The 11,788-nt window shown below is 46.4% G+C and overlaps 1 protein-coding gene across 3 annotated transcripts; it reads right to left on the bottom strand.

Annotated features, from left to right (window-relative positions):
* Positions 1-364: 364 nt before the first annotated feature.
* Positions 365-5,658, bottom strand: rwdd3 (RWD domain containing 3). 3 transcript variants are annotated; one of them, XM_067989664.1, is made up of 4 exons: positions 5,628-5,658; positions 1,705-2,204; positions 831-946; positions 365-718 (listed from the first exon to the last, which is right to left on the bottom strand). In XM_067989664.1, exons 1-4 carry the CDS (start codon positions 5,641-5,643, stop codon positions 613-615), a joined length of 738 nt encoding a protein of 245 aa, XP_067845765.1. In that variant the 5' UTR covers positions 5,644-5,658; the 3' UTR covers positions 365-612. The 3 variants fall into 3 exon arrangements, with proteins under 3 accessions (XP_067845765.1, XP_067845763.1, XP_067845764.1); XM_067989662.1 differs by lacking the exon at positions 5,628-5,658 and adding an exon at positions 5,230-5,385; XM_067989663.1 differs by lacking the exon at positions 5,628-5,658 and adding an exon at positions 5,225-5,375.
* Positions 5,659-11,788: the final 6,130 nt, after the last annotated feature.

Genomic DNA, 11,788 nt, shown 5'->3' with positions numbered 1-11,788 from the left:
CAGAGAACAGTTTTGACATTTTGATCTCTGGTTTATGGCCACAGCACATTTCTCTTTTTTGCTGTAGATGCATTGATTCATTTTAAGCAGCAGCAACACAGATTGAATTCATTTTCACTCACTAACTTTAGATTAATTTTTTTTAAATTCTCCTCCTAAAATTAATACAGTATATCTCAAACTTCTTCCACATTTTTCAAGTGCACTGAAGCACAGATCCCTTGCTGCGCAGGTACAATATAATAACTGTCTGGACTAAAGTCACAGAAAGCCACAATATCTATTTCCAATAATTCAACTTTAAATGGAAATATTTTGTAAATATCAATTCAATGTACATTAAAGATCAGCTTACCAAAAAGCATACATTTAAATCCACTCATTTTATTAACAGATTCAAACAAAGAAGTATTCAACAGAATTCTTAATATATCTTGCAAAGCTTTACACTAAGTTTTACGTCCATATTTCATGGATTTGAATGGTCTTCAAACATTACTGAAATATTGGCTAAACCAGGTGAAACTAAGTCATGTTGAAATCCTAGTTTCCTCACAAAGTCACAGCATTGTGGTTTTATACTCTTCCATCAAGTCAGGTTACAGGAACCTTTCAAAATTTTACAAACTTGTCATACAAGCCAGACAGACCCAGTGCTTCAAATTCTTGATGCAACTCACCTCCTGTTGCAAACTCTTTCACAGCAAAGCTTGTAAGCCTAAAAAGGAAACAGATTTTTTTTAAATCAATACTCCTCACCCAATATTCAGAATGTAACAATTTAATCTCCTCAGTCATGCAGGAATGTAAAGTCTATCCATGGGTTTTACCTGTGCTGCCCTGGTTGAAGTTTTTCTTCACAGAGAACACTTATCATCTTTTCTTTGCATCTCTTTCCACTGGAGTCCACATCCACCTTAGAGGTTTTCTGGAGAACTAGATAGTCCTTTCATTTTATGAACAAAAGAAAACACAAATTAAGTTTACAAAGCCGAAGATGTAGAAAGTATTAGAGCAATTTCATTTTAAAACAGCTTGACTGTCGTGAATATTATTAACTCTTTGCCTTCACCTGATCATTCTTAATTGAAAGGCAGTTTTGAAGGAACTTTGTATAACCATCTAACACTCTATCGATCTCCATAGTGTATGCTCATCTCTAGCAGTAATGTAGCCACTAAATTAAAAACTATTTAAGCAGAAATAAAATTTCACTCTTCCAATGATTCAGCAAGTTTACCCAATGCATAGCTCGATCTCACAGACCAGGGAAGTCTCCAATTTGATCCCTGGTCCGTACTGAGTTAGCTGACCTCAGTGGAGTGACACTAGGACAACAAGTGATTTCAGCACCTGTGGGTTAGAGGAGAGTAAGTGGCCCAGGGTTGCTGCTCCTAATCATTATAGAGTGGCCCTGCTTGCAGAGTCTGTGTGTGCATGTCAGGGAAGTGCAGAATTTGGCTCAGCTTCCTTAGCTGAACATGACTCACATGAATAGTGGTCTCTTGAGCAAGATACCAGAGAGAATCTGGTGCCCACAAAACCATTCTGCAGCAAGAAATCAACACCTTCAGGAAATAGGGGGGGGGGGGAAATTAACAAGAAAAGAAAATCATAACCGAAACAAAACAGAACCGAAACAAAACAGCATGTTAAATTAGCAGCAAAGTAAAGTCTCATCTCTGAAAGTGAGATGGTAAGCACCTTGATATCTTTCCTGTCCCCTTGTAAAAGAATTAATATGAGTTTGCCCATGAACATCAGTCTTCCTGCGAGTCTTAGGTCAGTTGTCCACTTTTCTATGCTTTTGATGTACTTTGCTTTGGCTCTCATGTGATCTAAATACAGAAGTGTCATCCACACACCACCACCTGCACTGCTCTGCTGCTGCGAATTGTCACCGCCATTGGCCTTGTCCACGGTCAGCTGGTCCACGGTCAGCTGGTCCACAAAAGTCTTAATGTTCTGCTGGAGCCACATCATCAACTCATAAACCATAGGCTGGGAAAGAAGCGTCTCTGCATATCGCAGCAAGCTTTGTTTCAAATCAGAACATTGCTTCCGGTTAAGCTGATCTGAGCAGATGGAAATATCAGGAAGGCACAATGGATAGTCAGGGGATAACTGAAAAGTGACTTTTAACTGGATTTTCTTCATGTGGTGTTCACAGATGCTATGGATTTGGAAAGTAATCCCTTCGGATTCTGTAATACATCAGATAAATTCAATATTTTAAAGTTAGAATTGGGTATGAAACTTTTCCACAAAACATTGGCGAATTAAAGTGTGCACGGGTTTCACAGACAGGTGAACCCTCCATACAATCAGCAATAACCTGCTCTGCAAAATCTGGCAGTGCAGCCACTATTTCTATCGTAACTTGCTGCAGGTTTCCCAGCAGTTTTCACATAATTACGTAATGACACGTGCAATGACATCACCTCGCTCAAGAATCCTACAAAACACCATAAAGACAAGGCAAAAATTACTGCAACTTTTTAAAATTCTTATAATTTTCAGCATATCCTTAAACCAAGACAGAAACACGTCCGTTCAGATCAATGAAAGTAACAGACACAATGGTTAGCTACACAGAGGCAGTCCCAGAGATTAGAGGTGTCCAACCTGCAGCTCTACGGCAACCGGCAACCATTAAGCACTGATAATCCAACCCTCGAAGCCCAGGCAACTCCGTCCTATTTGTGCTTATATTACCTATTTGCTAGTTTGTGCTATTTGAATTTTGTGGGCATAGAAAATGTTCTTAGTGTTGCTCCCTCATTGGTGGATAAATCCTAAATTACAACATCAAGATCTGTTAATATCACCAATTTGAGATGTGTGCCAATATATAAGAGAAAGAAAAAACAAACTTGCATTTATATAGCACCTTTCATGACTTTGGCATGTCCCAAAGTGTTCTACAGTCAACAAAGTATATTTTAAGTGCAGTTACTGATGCAATGTAGGCAAACGTGGCAGTCAATTTGCACACAGCAAGGTCCCACAGACTGTTCTTGGTGATGTTGGTTGAGAGATAAATGTTGGCCAAGACACCAGGAGAACTCTTCTGCTCTTCTCCAGATAGTATCATTATCTTTCATGTCCAGCTGAGAGAGCAGATGGGGTCACCGTTCAACATCTTATCCAAAAGAGGTCATCTCCAACAGTGCAGCACTCCCTCAAATTTCTGGAGTGGGCTTGAGCCCATGGCCTACTGACTCCGAGGTGAGCACGCTACCACTGAGCTGAGGTTGACACTTAATGGATTTAAACTTTATTTCTCCAGTCAGAAGGTTACGTCAAGGTACAAGCGTTTAATTACTACCTTTATATTGGTGAACTCAAGATCAAGTGTAGTCTTCAGGTGAAGTGGTGTTAGAGGGCACATCAGGGCCAGAAAATGGGTGTTCTGAGGTCATGAAAGGTGCTATATAAATGCAAGTTCTTTCCTTTTTTTGGTTTATAAATGTGGCCTGTGGGTTTGCAGTGGGGTAGCAATCCTGCTGACAACAAAATGCAGCTCCTGCCATCTCCCTGATGCAGCCAAGCTGGGCGTGCAGCTTATTTACTAAAAACTTCACTCAGCTGATAATGTCCCAAATCTCAATAAGACAACAGGAGCCCCGCAGTCTCTTTAATCAATCCTGGCAGCCCCGCCGCGGGTCTGACCTGCACACCGGCATTAGCCCCGACCCCCCCCCACCCACCCGGGGAGCCGCAGCCCCCCCGGGCTTTAACCCCGAGCCCCCCGGGGGGAGGGGGAGCCGCAGCCCCCCCCCCGGGCTTTAACCCCGAGCCCCCCGGGGGGAGGGGGAGCCGCAGCCCCCCCTGGGCTTTAACCCCGAGCCCCCCGGGGGGAGGGGGAGCCGCAGCCCCCCCTGGGCTTTAACCCCGAGCCCCCCGGGGGGAGGGGGAGCCGCAGCCCCCCCTGGGCTTTAACCCCGAGCCACCCGGGGGGAGGGGGAGCCGCAGCCCCCCCTGGGCTTTAACCCCGAGCCCCCCGGGGGGAGGGGGAGCCGCAGCCCCCCCTGGGCTTTAACCCCGAGCCCCCCGGGGGGAGGGGGAGCCGCAGCCCCCCCTGGGCTTTAACCCCGAGCCCCCCGGGGGGAGGGGGAGCCGCAGCCCCCCCCCTGGGCTTTAACCCCGAGCCCCCCGGGGGGAGGGGGAGCCGCAGCCCCCCCTGGGCTTTAACCCCGAGCCCCCCGGGGGGAGGGGGAGCCGCAGCCCCCCCTGGGCTTTAACCCCGAGCCCCCCGGGGGGAGGGGGAGCCGCAGCCCCCCCTGGGCTTTAACCCCGAGCCCCCCGGGGGGAGGGGGAGCCGCAGCCCCCCCTGGGCTTTAACCCCGAGCCCCCTGGGGGGAGGGGGAGGGGGAGGGGGAGCCGCAGCCCCCCCGGGCTTTAACCCCGAGCCCCCCGGGGAAGGGGGAGCCGCAGCCCCCCGGGCTTTAACCCCGAGCCCCCCGGGGGAGGGGGAGGGGGAGCCGCAGCCCCCCCTGGGCTTTAACCCCGAGCCCCCCGGGGGAGGGGGAGCCGCAGCTCCCCCCCCTGGGCTTTAACCCCGAGCCCCCCGGGGGGAGGGGGAGCCGCAGCCCCCCCCTGGGCTTTAACCCCGAGCCCCCCGGGGGGAGGGGGAGCCGCAGCCCCCCCCCCCCCCCTGGGCTTTAACCCCGAGCCCCCCGGGGGGAGGGGGAGCCGCAGCCCCCCCCTGGGCTTTAACCCCGAGCCCCCTGGGGGGAGGGGGAGGGGGAGCCGCAGCCCCCCCGGGCTTTAACCCCGAGCCCCCCGGGGGAGGGGGAGCCGCAGCCCCCCCGGGCTTTAACCCCGAGCCCCCCGGGGGAGGGGGAGGGGGAGCCGCAGCCCCCCCTGGGCTTTAACCCCGAGCCCCCCGGGGGGAGGGGGAGCCGCAGCCCCCCCCCCCTGGGCTTTAACCCCGAGCCCCCCGGGGGGAGGGGGAGCCGCAGCCCCCCCCCTGGGCTTTAACCCCGAGCCCCCCGGGGGGAGGGGGAGCCGCAGCCCCCCCCCCCCCTGGGCTTTAACCCCGAGCCCCCCGGGGGGAGGGGGAGCCGCAGCCCCCCCTGGGCTTTAACCCCGAGCCCCCCGGGGGGAGGGGGAGCCGCAGCCCCCCCCGGGCTTTAACCCCGAGCCCCCCGGGGGGAGGGGGAGCCGCAGCCCCCCCCGGGCTTTAACCCCGAGCCCCCCGGGGGGAGGGGGAGCCTTTCACCTGACCGAGCGAGGAGCTGGAAGTCGCCGCTGTAAATGGCTCCGAGCGCGGCCACTTCCTCCTGAGCGGCCGCCTCCACGGCCATGACCCAGAGCCTGGCGGCCGGGCGCTGGAGCAGATTCCGGGGGGCGGAGGTTTCATCCGCCCGGCCGGCCGCCCGGCCCCTTCCTCCGCCCGGGCTCCAGTCATTGGCCGGTGGCGGGGGTGGAGCAGCTGTTTGTCACCGTCTTACCTGGAGAGGGATTGCGGTGAAGCTGCTGAATTTGTTGTTCTTACAACTAGAATTTAAAACTCGAGGCTAAAAACTGAGCAAAATTTACAAACAGAAAGTTATTTTTTTCCTTTGAGATTGCGGGAAACGAACGAAGATTATCACAACTCCACGGGACTTGGCATAACTCACCCTTCAGGGTGCTCATATACTCGAAATTCTAACATTGCAGAAAAGCGGTTCCCACTCACAGGTTGGATTCTCATGTCTTATGATTCCAGTGTGGTATCAAACCTGGTTTGAAAAGGGGTTTAAAAGTTTGAACTTTGCTCCAGTCGATTTAAATGGGATTCTCCCGCTCACACCCTCAACATTTAAAATGTAACCACTGGAAGTTCAAGGGGGGGAAACAGCTCTCCCCTGGCCAGGAGAATTTCAATTGGACCCAGATAGTATAAAACAATGTACTGCTTGGCTGCAACTGATACTGCAGCTACTAATGTGAGATTGGATTTCCACAGTGTCAATGAACTCCGAGACATTAAACCGAGGTCCCGTCCACCCTCTCAGGTGGATCTAAAAGACCCCCATGGCACTATTTCGAAGAAGAGCAGGGGAGTTCTCCCCAGTGCCCTGGCCAATATTTATCCCTCAACCAACATCACTAAAACAGATTATCTGGTCTTTTTCACATTGCTGTTTGTGGGAGCTTGCTGTGCGTAAATTGGCTGCCATGTTTCCTACATTACAACAGTGACTACACATCAAAAGTACTTCATTGGCTGTAAAGTGCTTTGGGACATCCTGAAGTCATTAAAAGGGGAAGGTTTAAACTAGAGTAGCAGGGGAATGGGAACCTGAGCGGGGAGTCAGAAGAGAATAAAGTTGAGAGCAGCAAGAGAGGGCAAGACCCAGGGGAAATCTACAATACAAATAGTACAAACAGTTGTTCAAGAACAAGTGAAAGGGAAAAGCGTAGAGCAGCAGAAAGAAAGTGTACTTTAGGCACGACAGATAAAATAAAAACTAGAAGGCGTAAGGCGATTAACCCAGCATCAAAGCTATGGCAGGGGGTTGGGAACCTGAGCAGGGAGACCGGGGAAAGTGTGTCAGGAAGGGACAGAAGGTATGGAGTAAAAGGTAAAGTGTTAAAAAAGGAAAAAGCAGAAACTAAGTGTCACAAAACATATTTGAAAGTTCTTTATCTGAATGCACGTAGCATTCGTAACAAAATGGACGAGATAACGGCACAAATAACTACGTATGGGTATGATCTTGTGGCCATTACAGAAACATGGCTGCAGGGTGACAACGACTGGGAATTAAATATGCCAGGGTATTTAACAATCAGGAAGGACAGGCAGGAAGGGGAGGTGGGTGGCTATGTTAATAAAAGAAGGAATCACTGTAATACAGAGAAATGATATTGGGACAAAAGATCAGGACAATGAAACAGTTTGGGTAGAGATAAGGAATAATAAGGGGGAAAAAACACTAGTGGGCGTAGTATATAGGCCTCCTAATAGTTGCAACTCTGCTGGAAGAAGTATTAATCAGGAAATAGTCGGGGCATGTAATAAGGGAACAGCTATAATTATGGGGGATATTAACTATCATATTAACTGGACAAATCAAATTGGGCAGGGCAGCCTTGAGGAAGAGTTTATTGAGTGTATTAGGGATGGATTTCTTGAGCAGTATGTAACTGATCCTACAAGGGGGCAGGCAACCTTGGACCTGGTCCTGTGTAATGAGCCAGGATTAATTAATAATGTCCTAGTTAAGGATCCCCTTGGAATGAGTGACCATAACATGGTTACATTCCATATCCAATTAGAGGGTGAGAAGGTTGGTTCTCAAACAAGCGTACTGAGCTTGAATAAAGGAGACTATGATGGTATGAGAGCGGAATTGATTAAAGTGGACTGGGAAAATAGATTAAAGGGTAAGACGGTACATGAGCAGTGGTGTTCATTTAAGGAGTTATTTTACAACTTTCAAAAAATATATATTCCACTGAGGAAAAAAGGGTGTAAAAGAAATGACAGCCATCTGTGGCTAAGTAAAGAAATTAAGGATAGTATCCGACTAAAAACAAGGACATATAAGGTAGCCAAACTTAGTGGGAGGACAGAAGATTGGGAAGTCTTCAAAAGACAGCAAAAAGTAACTAAAGGATTGATTAAGAAAGGGAAGATAGATTATGAAAATAAATTAGCAAAAAATATAAAAACAGATAGCAAGAGTTTCTATAGCTATATAAAAAGAAAAAGGGTGGCTAAGGCAAACGTAGGTCCCTTAGAGGATGAGACCGGGAAATTAATGGTGGAAAACATGGAGATGGCAAAAATGCTGAACAAATATTTTGTTTCAGTCTTTACGGTAGAGGACACTAAGAATATCCCAACAGTGGACAAACAGGGGGCTCTGGGGGGGAGGAGCTTAATACGATTAAAATCATTAAGGAATTGGTACTCAGTAAATTAATGGGACTCAAGGCGGATAAATCCCCTGGACCTGATGGCTTACACCGTAGGGTCTTGAGGGAAGTGGCAGTAGGGATTGTGGATGCTTTGGTAATAATTTTCCAAAATTCTCTGAACTCGGCAAAGGTCCCGGCAGATTGGAAAACTGCTAATATAACACCCTTATTTAAAAAGGGTAGTAGGCAGAAGGCTGGAAATTATAGACCAGTTAGCCTAACATCTGTGGTGGGTAAAATTTTGGAGTCTATTATTAAGGAGACAGTAGCAGAACATTTGGATAAACATAATTTAATAGGACAAAGTCAGCATGGCTTTATGAAGGGGAAGTCATGTCTGACAAATTTGCTTGAGTTCTTTGAGGACATAACGTACAGGGGGATAAAGGGGAACCAGTGGACGTAGTGTATTTAGACTTCCAGAAGGCATTCAACAAGGTGCCACATAAAAGATGATTGCTCAAGATAAAGAATCACTGGATTGGGGGTAATATTCTGGCATGGGTGGAGGATTGGTTATCTAACAGGAAGCAGAGAGTTGGGATAAATGGTACATTCTCGGACTGGCAACCAGTAGCCAGTAGTGTACCGCAGGGGTCGGTGCTGGGTCCCCAACTCTTTACAATCTATATTAACGATCTGGAGGAGGGGACCGAGTGTAACGTATCAAAGTTTGCAGAAGATACAAAGATGGGAGGGAAAGTGGAGAGTGAGGAGGACATAAAAAACCTACAAGGGGATATCGACAGGCTGGGTGAGTGGGTGGAGATTTGGCAGGTGCAATACAATATTGGAAAATGTGAGGTTATGCACTTTGGCAGGAAAGATCAGAGAGCAAGTTATTATCTTAATGGCAAGAAACTGGAAAGTACTGCAGTACAAAGGGATCTGGGGGACCTAGTGCAAGAAAATCAAAAAGTTAGTATGCAGGTGCAGCAGGTGATCAAGAAGGCCAACGGAATGTTGGCTTTTATTGCTAGGGGGATAGACTATAAAAACAGGGAGGTATTGCTGCAGTTATATAAGGTATTGGTGAGACCGCACCTGGAATACTGCATACAGTTTTGGTCTCCATACTTAAGAAAAGACATACTTGCTCTCGAGGCAGTACAAAGAAGGTTCACTTGGTTAATCCCGAGGATGAGGGGGTGGACATATGAGGAGAGGCTGAGTAGATTGGGACTGTACTCATTGGAGTTCAGAAGAATGAGAGGCGATCTTATTGAAACATATAAGATTGTGAAGGGGGTTGATCGGGTGGATGCGGTAAGGATGTTCCCAAGGATGGGTGAAACTAGAACGAGGGGGCATAATCTTAGAATAAGGGGCTGCTCTTTCAAAACTGAGATGAGGAGAAACTTCTTCACTCAGAGGGTAGTAGGTCTGTGGAATTTGCTGCCCCAGGAAGCTGTGGAAGCTACATCATTAAATAAATTTAAAACAGAAATAGAAGTAAAGGGAATTAGGGGTTACAGGGAGCGGGCAGGAAATTGGACATGAATTTAAATTTGAGGTTAGGATCAGATCAGCCATGAACTTATTGAATGGCGGAGCAGGCTCGAGGGGCCGATTGGCCTACTCCTGCTCCTATTTCTTATGTTCTTATATAAATGCAAGTTCTTTCAGCAGTCATCAATGTCAGGAGGGACACTGATCAGTAGGCGTGACACAGGTTGCAAACTTACATTTGATGATTGCTCTTTGAATTATTAGTCACTGATTTTAGTTTAGGAAAGACCACCCTGTTCATTTTATTTGTGGTACTTGTAGATGTTCCGGTGGGATTGGACTTTGCCAAATGCCACCGGTTATTGGTCTGTACTAAACAGGACACAGGTCACAAATAGGTGTGAAACTACCTTATTTGTTAGCATAAAATATATCAAAATAGGTCACATTTTGAAACTAAAGTTAGTGATTTTTACTACTAATGAATTAGACTGGGTAGATCTGAATCTCAAAGACACACCAGTAAAAATTGGAGTTATCTGCACAGATTCACAAACTGTGGGAGATGTGACAAATATAAATGGCCTAATTCCCGGAGGTGAGCATGTGAGAGAAAACCACAATATTTTCAATGGGATTGCAAGGACTGTATCTTGGAACTCCAATTAATTTATCTATGGAGTAATGGGCACGGTTTCATACCTGCAATACCCCACATGGAGAAATCCACACCCTTATTTCAGTTGTGTTGCTTCTGGGAAAGGCATTCAACACCGGCCAAGTGGTTCTGATTCGGGAAGGAAAAGGTCATGAAGTGAATCATGTCAGAACTTGTCCATGCAGAGAGTTGTGAAAGAAGGTTTCCAGCCACTGTGTTAAGCAGAGAATGAGACATAATACACTGGCTAAGCAGCCTAATGGGAGGCATAAAGAAAATATAATGTACAAAAAAACTTAGTGCAGGGAGAAAGAATTCAAAGGAAGAGCATTTTAATATAGTAGTGAGGATATAAAGCACACATCAAATGTTATTAAAGCAGGCTTACTCCTTGAGAACCAAAGTCCCTGGAACTGAACACACCAATATAAAGACATCAGTTCGCAGGACTTGTAGAAAATGCTAAATTAAAACAAATACATAAAATGGAAAGCAGACCTGAAATACATAACCCTTGATAAGGTTATCGTGACTATGCTTAAAAATGAAACCCCAGGAAAATCCATGACAGCCAAGGAGCTTTCTATAAGATAGTGAAAAAGATTTGTGAATCTCATATAATTTTCACAAGATTTGGCAGGTCTGGACAGAGCTCAATATAAAATTATCAAATATATATAAAAATTGGCAAACATACCTATGAGCAGGATGTGTTAATGTGTGAAGTATCCATTTCAAAATACTGAAGGCATTGAGAGAACAAAATGTATTTCAGAAAGGTAAAGGCAAGGAAATTAGTCTCTCCATTCTATTCTCAATGGTACAGTAGGATTTTAAGTTGCTTATCTCATAGTAGGTACAGCACAGGAGGAGGCCATTTGGCCCATCATGCCTGCACCGGCTCTTTGAAAGAGCTTTCCAATTAGTCTCATTCCCCTGCTCTTTCCCCATAGCCCTGTAAATTTTTTCCCTTCAGGTATTTATCCAATTCCCTTTTGGAAGTTACTATTTAATCTGCTTCCACCACCCTTTCAGGCAGCGCATTCCAGATCATTACAACTAGCTACGTAAAAAAATGTTTCCCCATGTCGCCTCTGGCTCTTTTGCTGATCAGCTTAAATCCGTGTCCTCTGGTTACTGACCCTTCTACTACTGGAAACAATTTCTCCTTGTTTACTCTGTCAAAACCATTCATAATTTTGAACACCTCTTAATTTTTCTAGGCAACAGATCTTGTGTGTGTTAGAAGCTGTTGCAGGAAATTTAGACAATTTATCAACGTTGAAGATTCTCACTTACAGACCGGTAGTTAACTGTCTTTCTAGTAAATCTCTTCTGTACCTTCTCAAAGGCCTTGACATCCTTCCTAAAGTGTGGTGCCCAGAATTGAACACAATACTCCAGCTGAGGCCTAACCAGTGTTTCATAAAGGTTTAGCATAATTTCCTTGCTTTTGTACTCTACACCTTTATTAATAAAGCTCAGGATCCCACATTCTTTTTTAACAGCCTTCTCAACTTGTCCTGCCACCTTCGAAGATTTATGTACGTGCACCCCCAGGTCTCTCATCCTGCACTCGCTTTAAAATTGTACCATTTTGTTTATATTACCTCTCCTCATTCTTCCAATCAAAATGCATTATTTCATACTTCTCTGTGTTAAATTTCATCAACCATGTGTCTGCCCATTTCACCAGTCTGTCTATGTCCTTCTGAAGTCTGCTTCTATCCTCCACATTGTCTACTACATTTCCGAGTTTCATGT

This window comes from Heptranchias perlo, chromosome 9, assembly GCF_035084215.1.
Source record: "Heptranchias perlo isolate sHepPer1 chromosome 9, sHepPer1.hap1, whole genome shotgun sequence".
Taxonomy (NCBI): domain Eukaryota; kingdom Metazoa; phylum Chordata; class Chondrichthyes; order Hexanchiformes; family Hexanchidae; genus Heptranchias; species Heptranchias perlo.
Note: the sequence above shows the minus strand (reverse complement) of the source record. Positions and strands in the feature narration are given on the sequence as shown.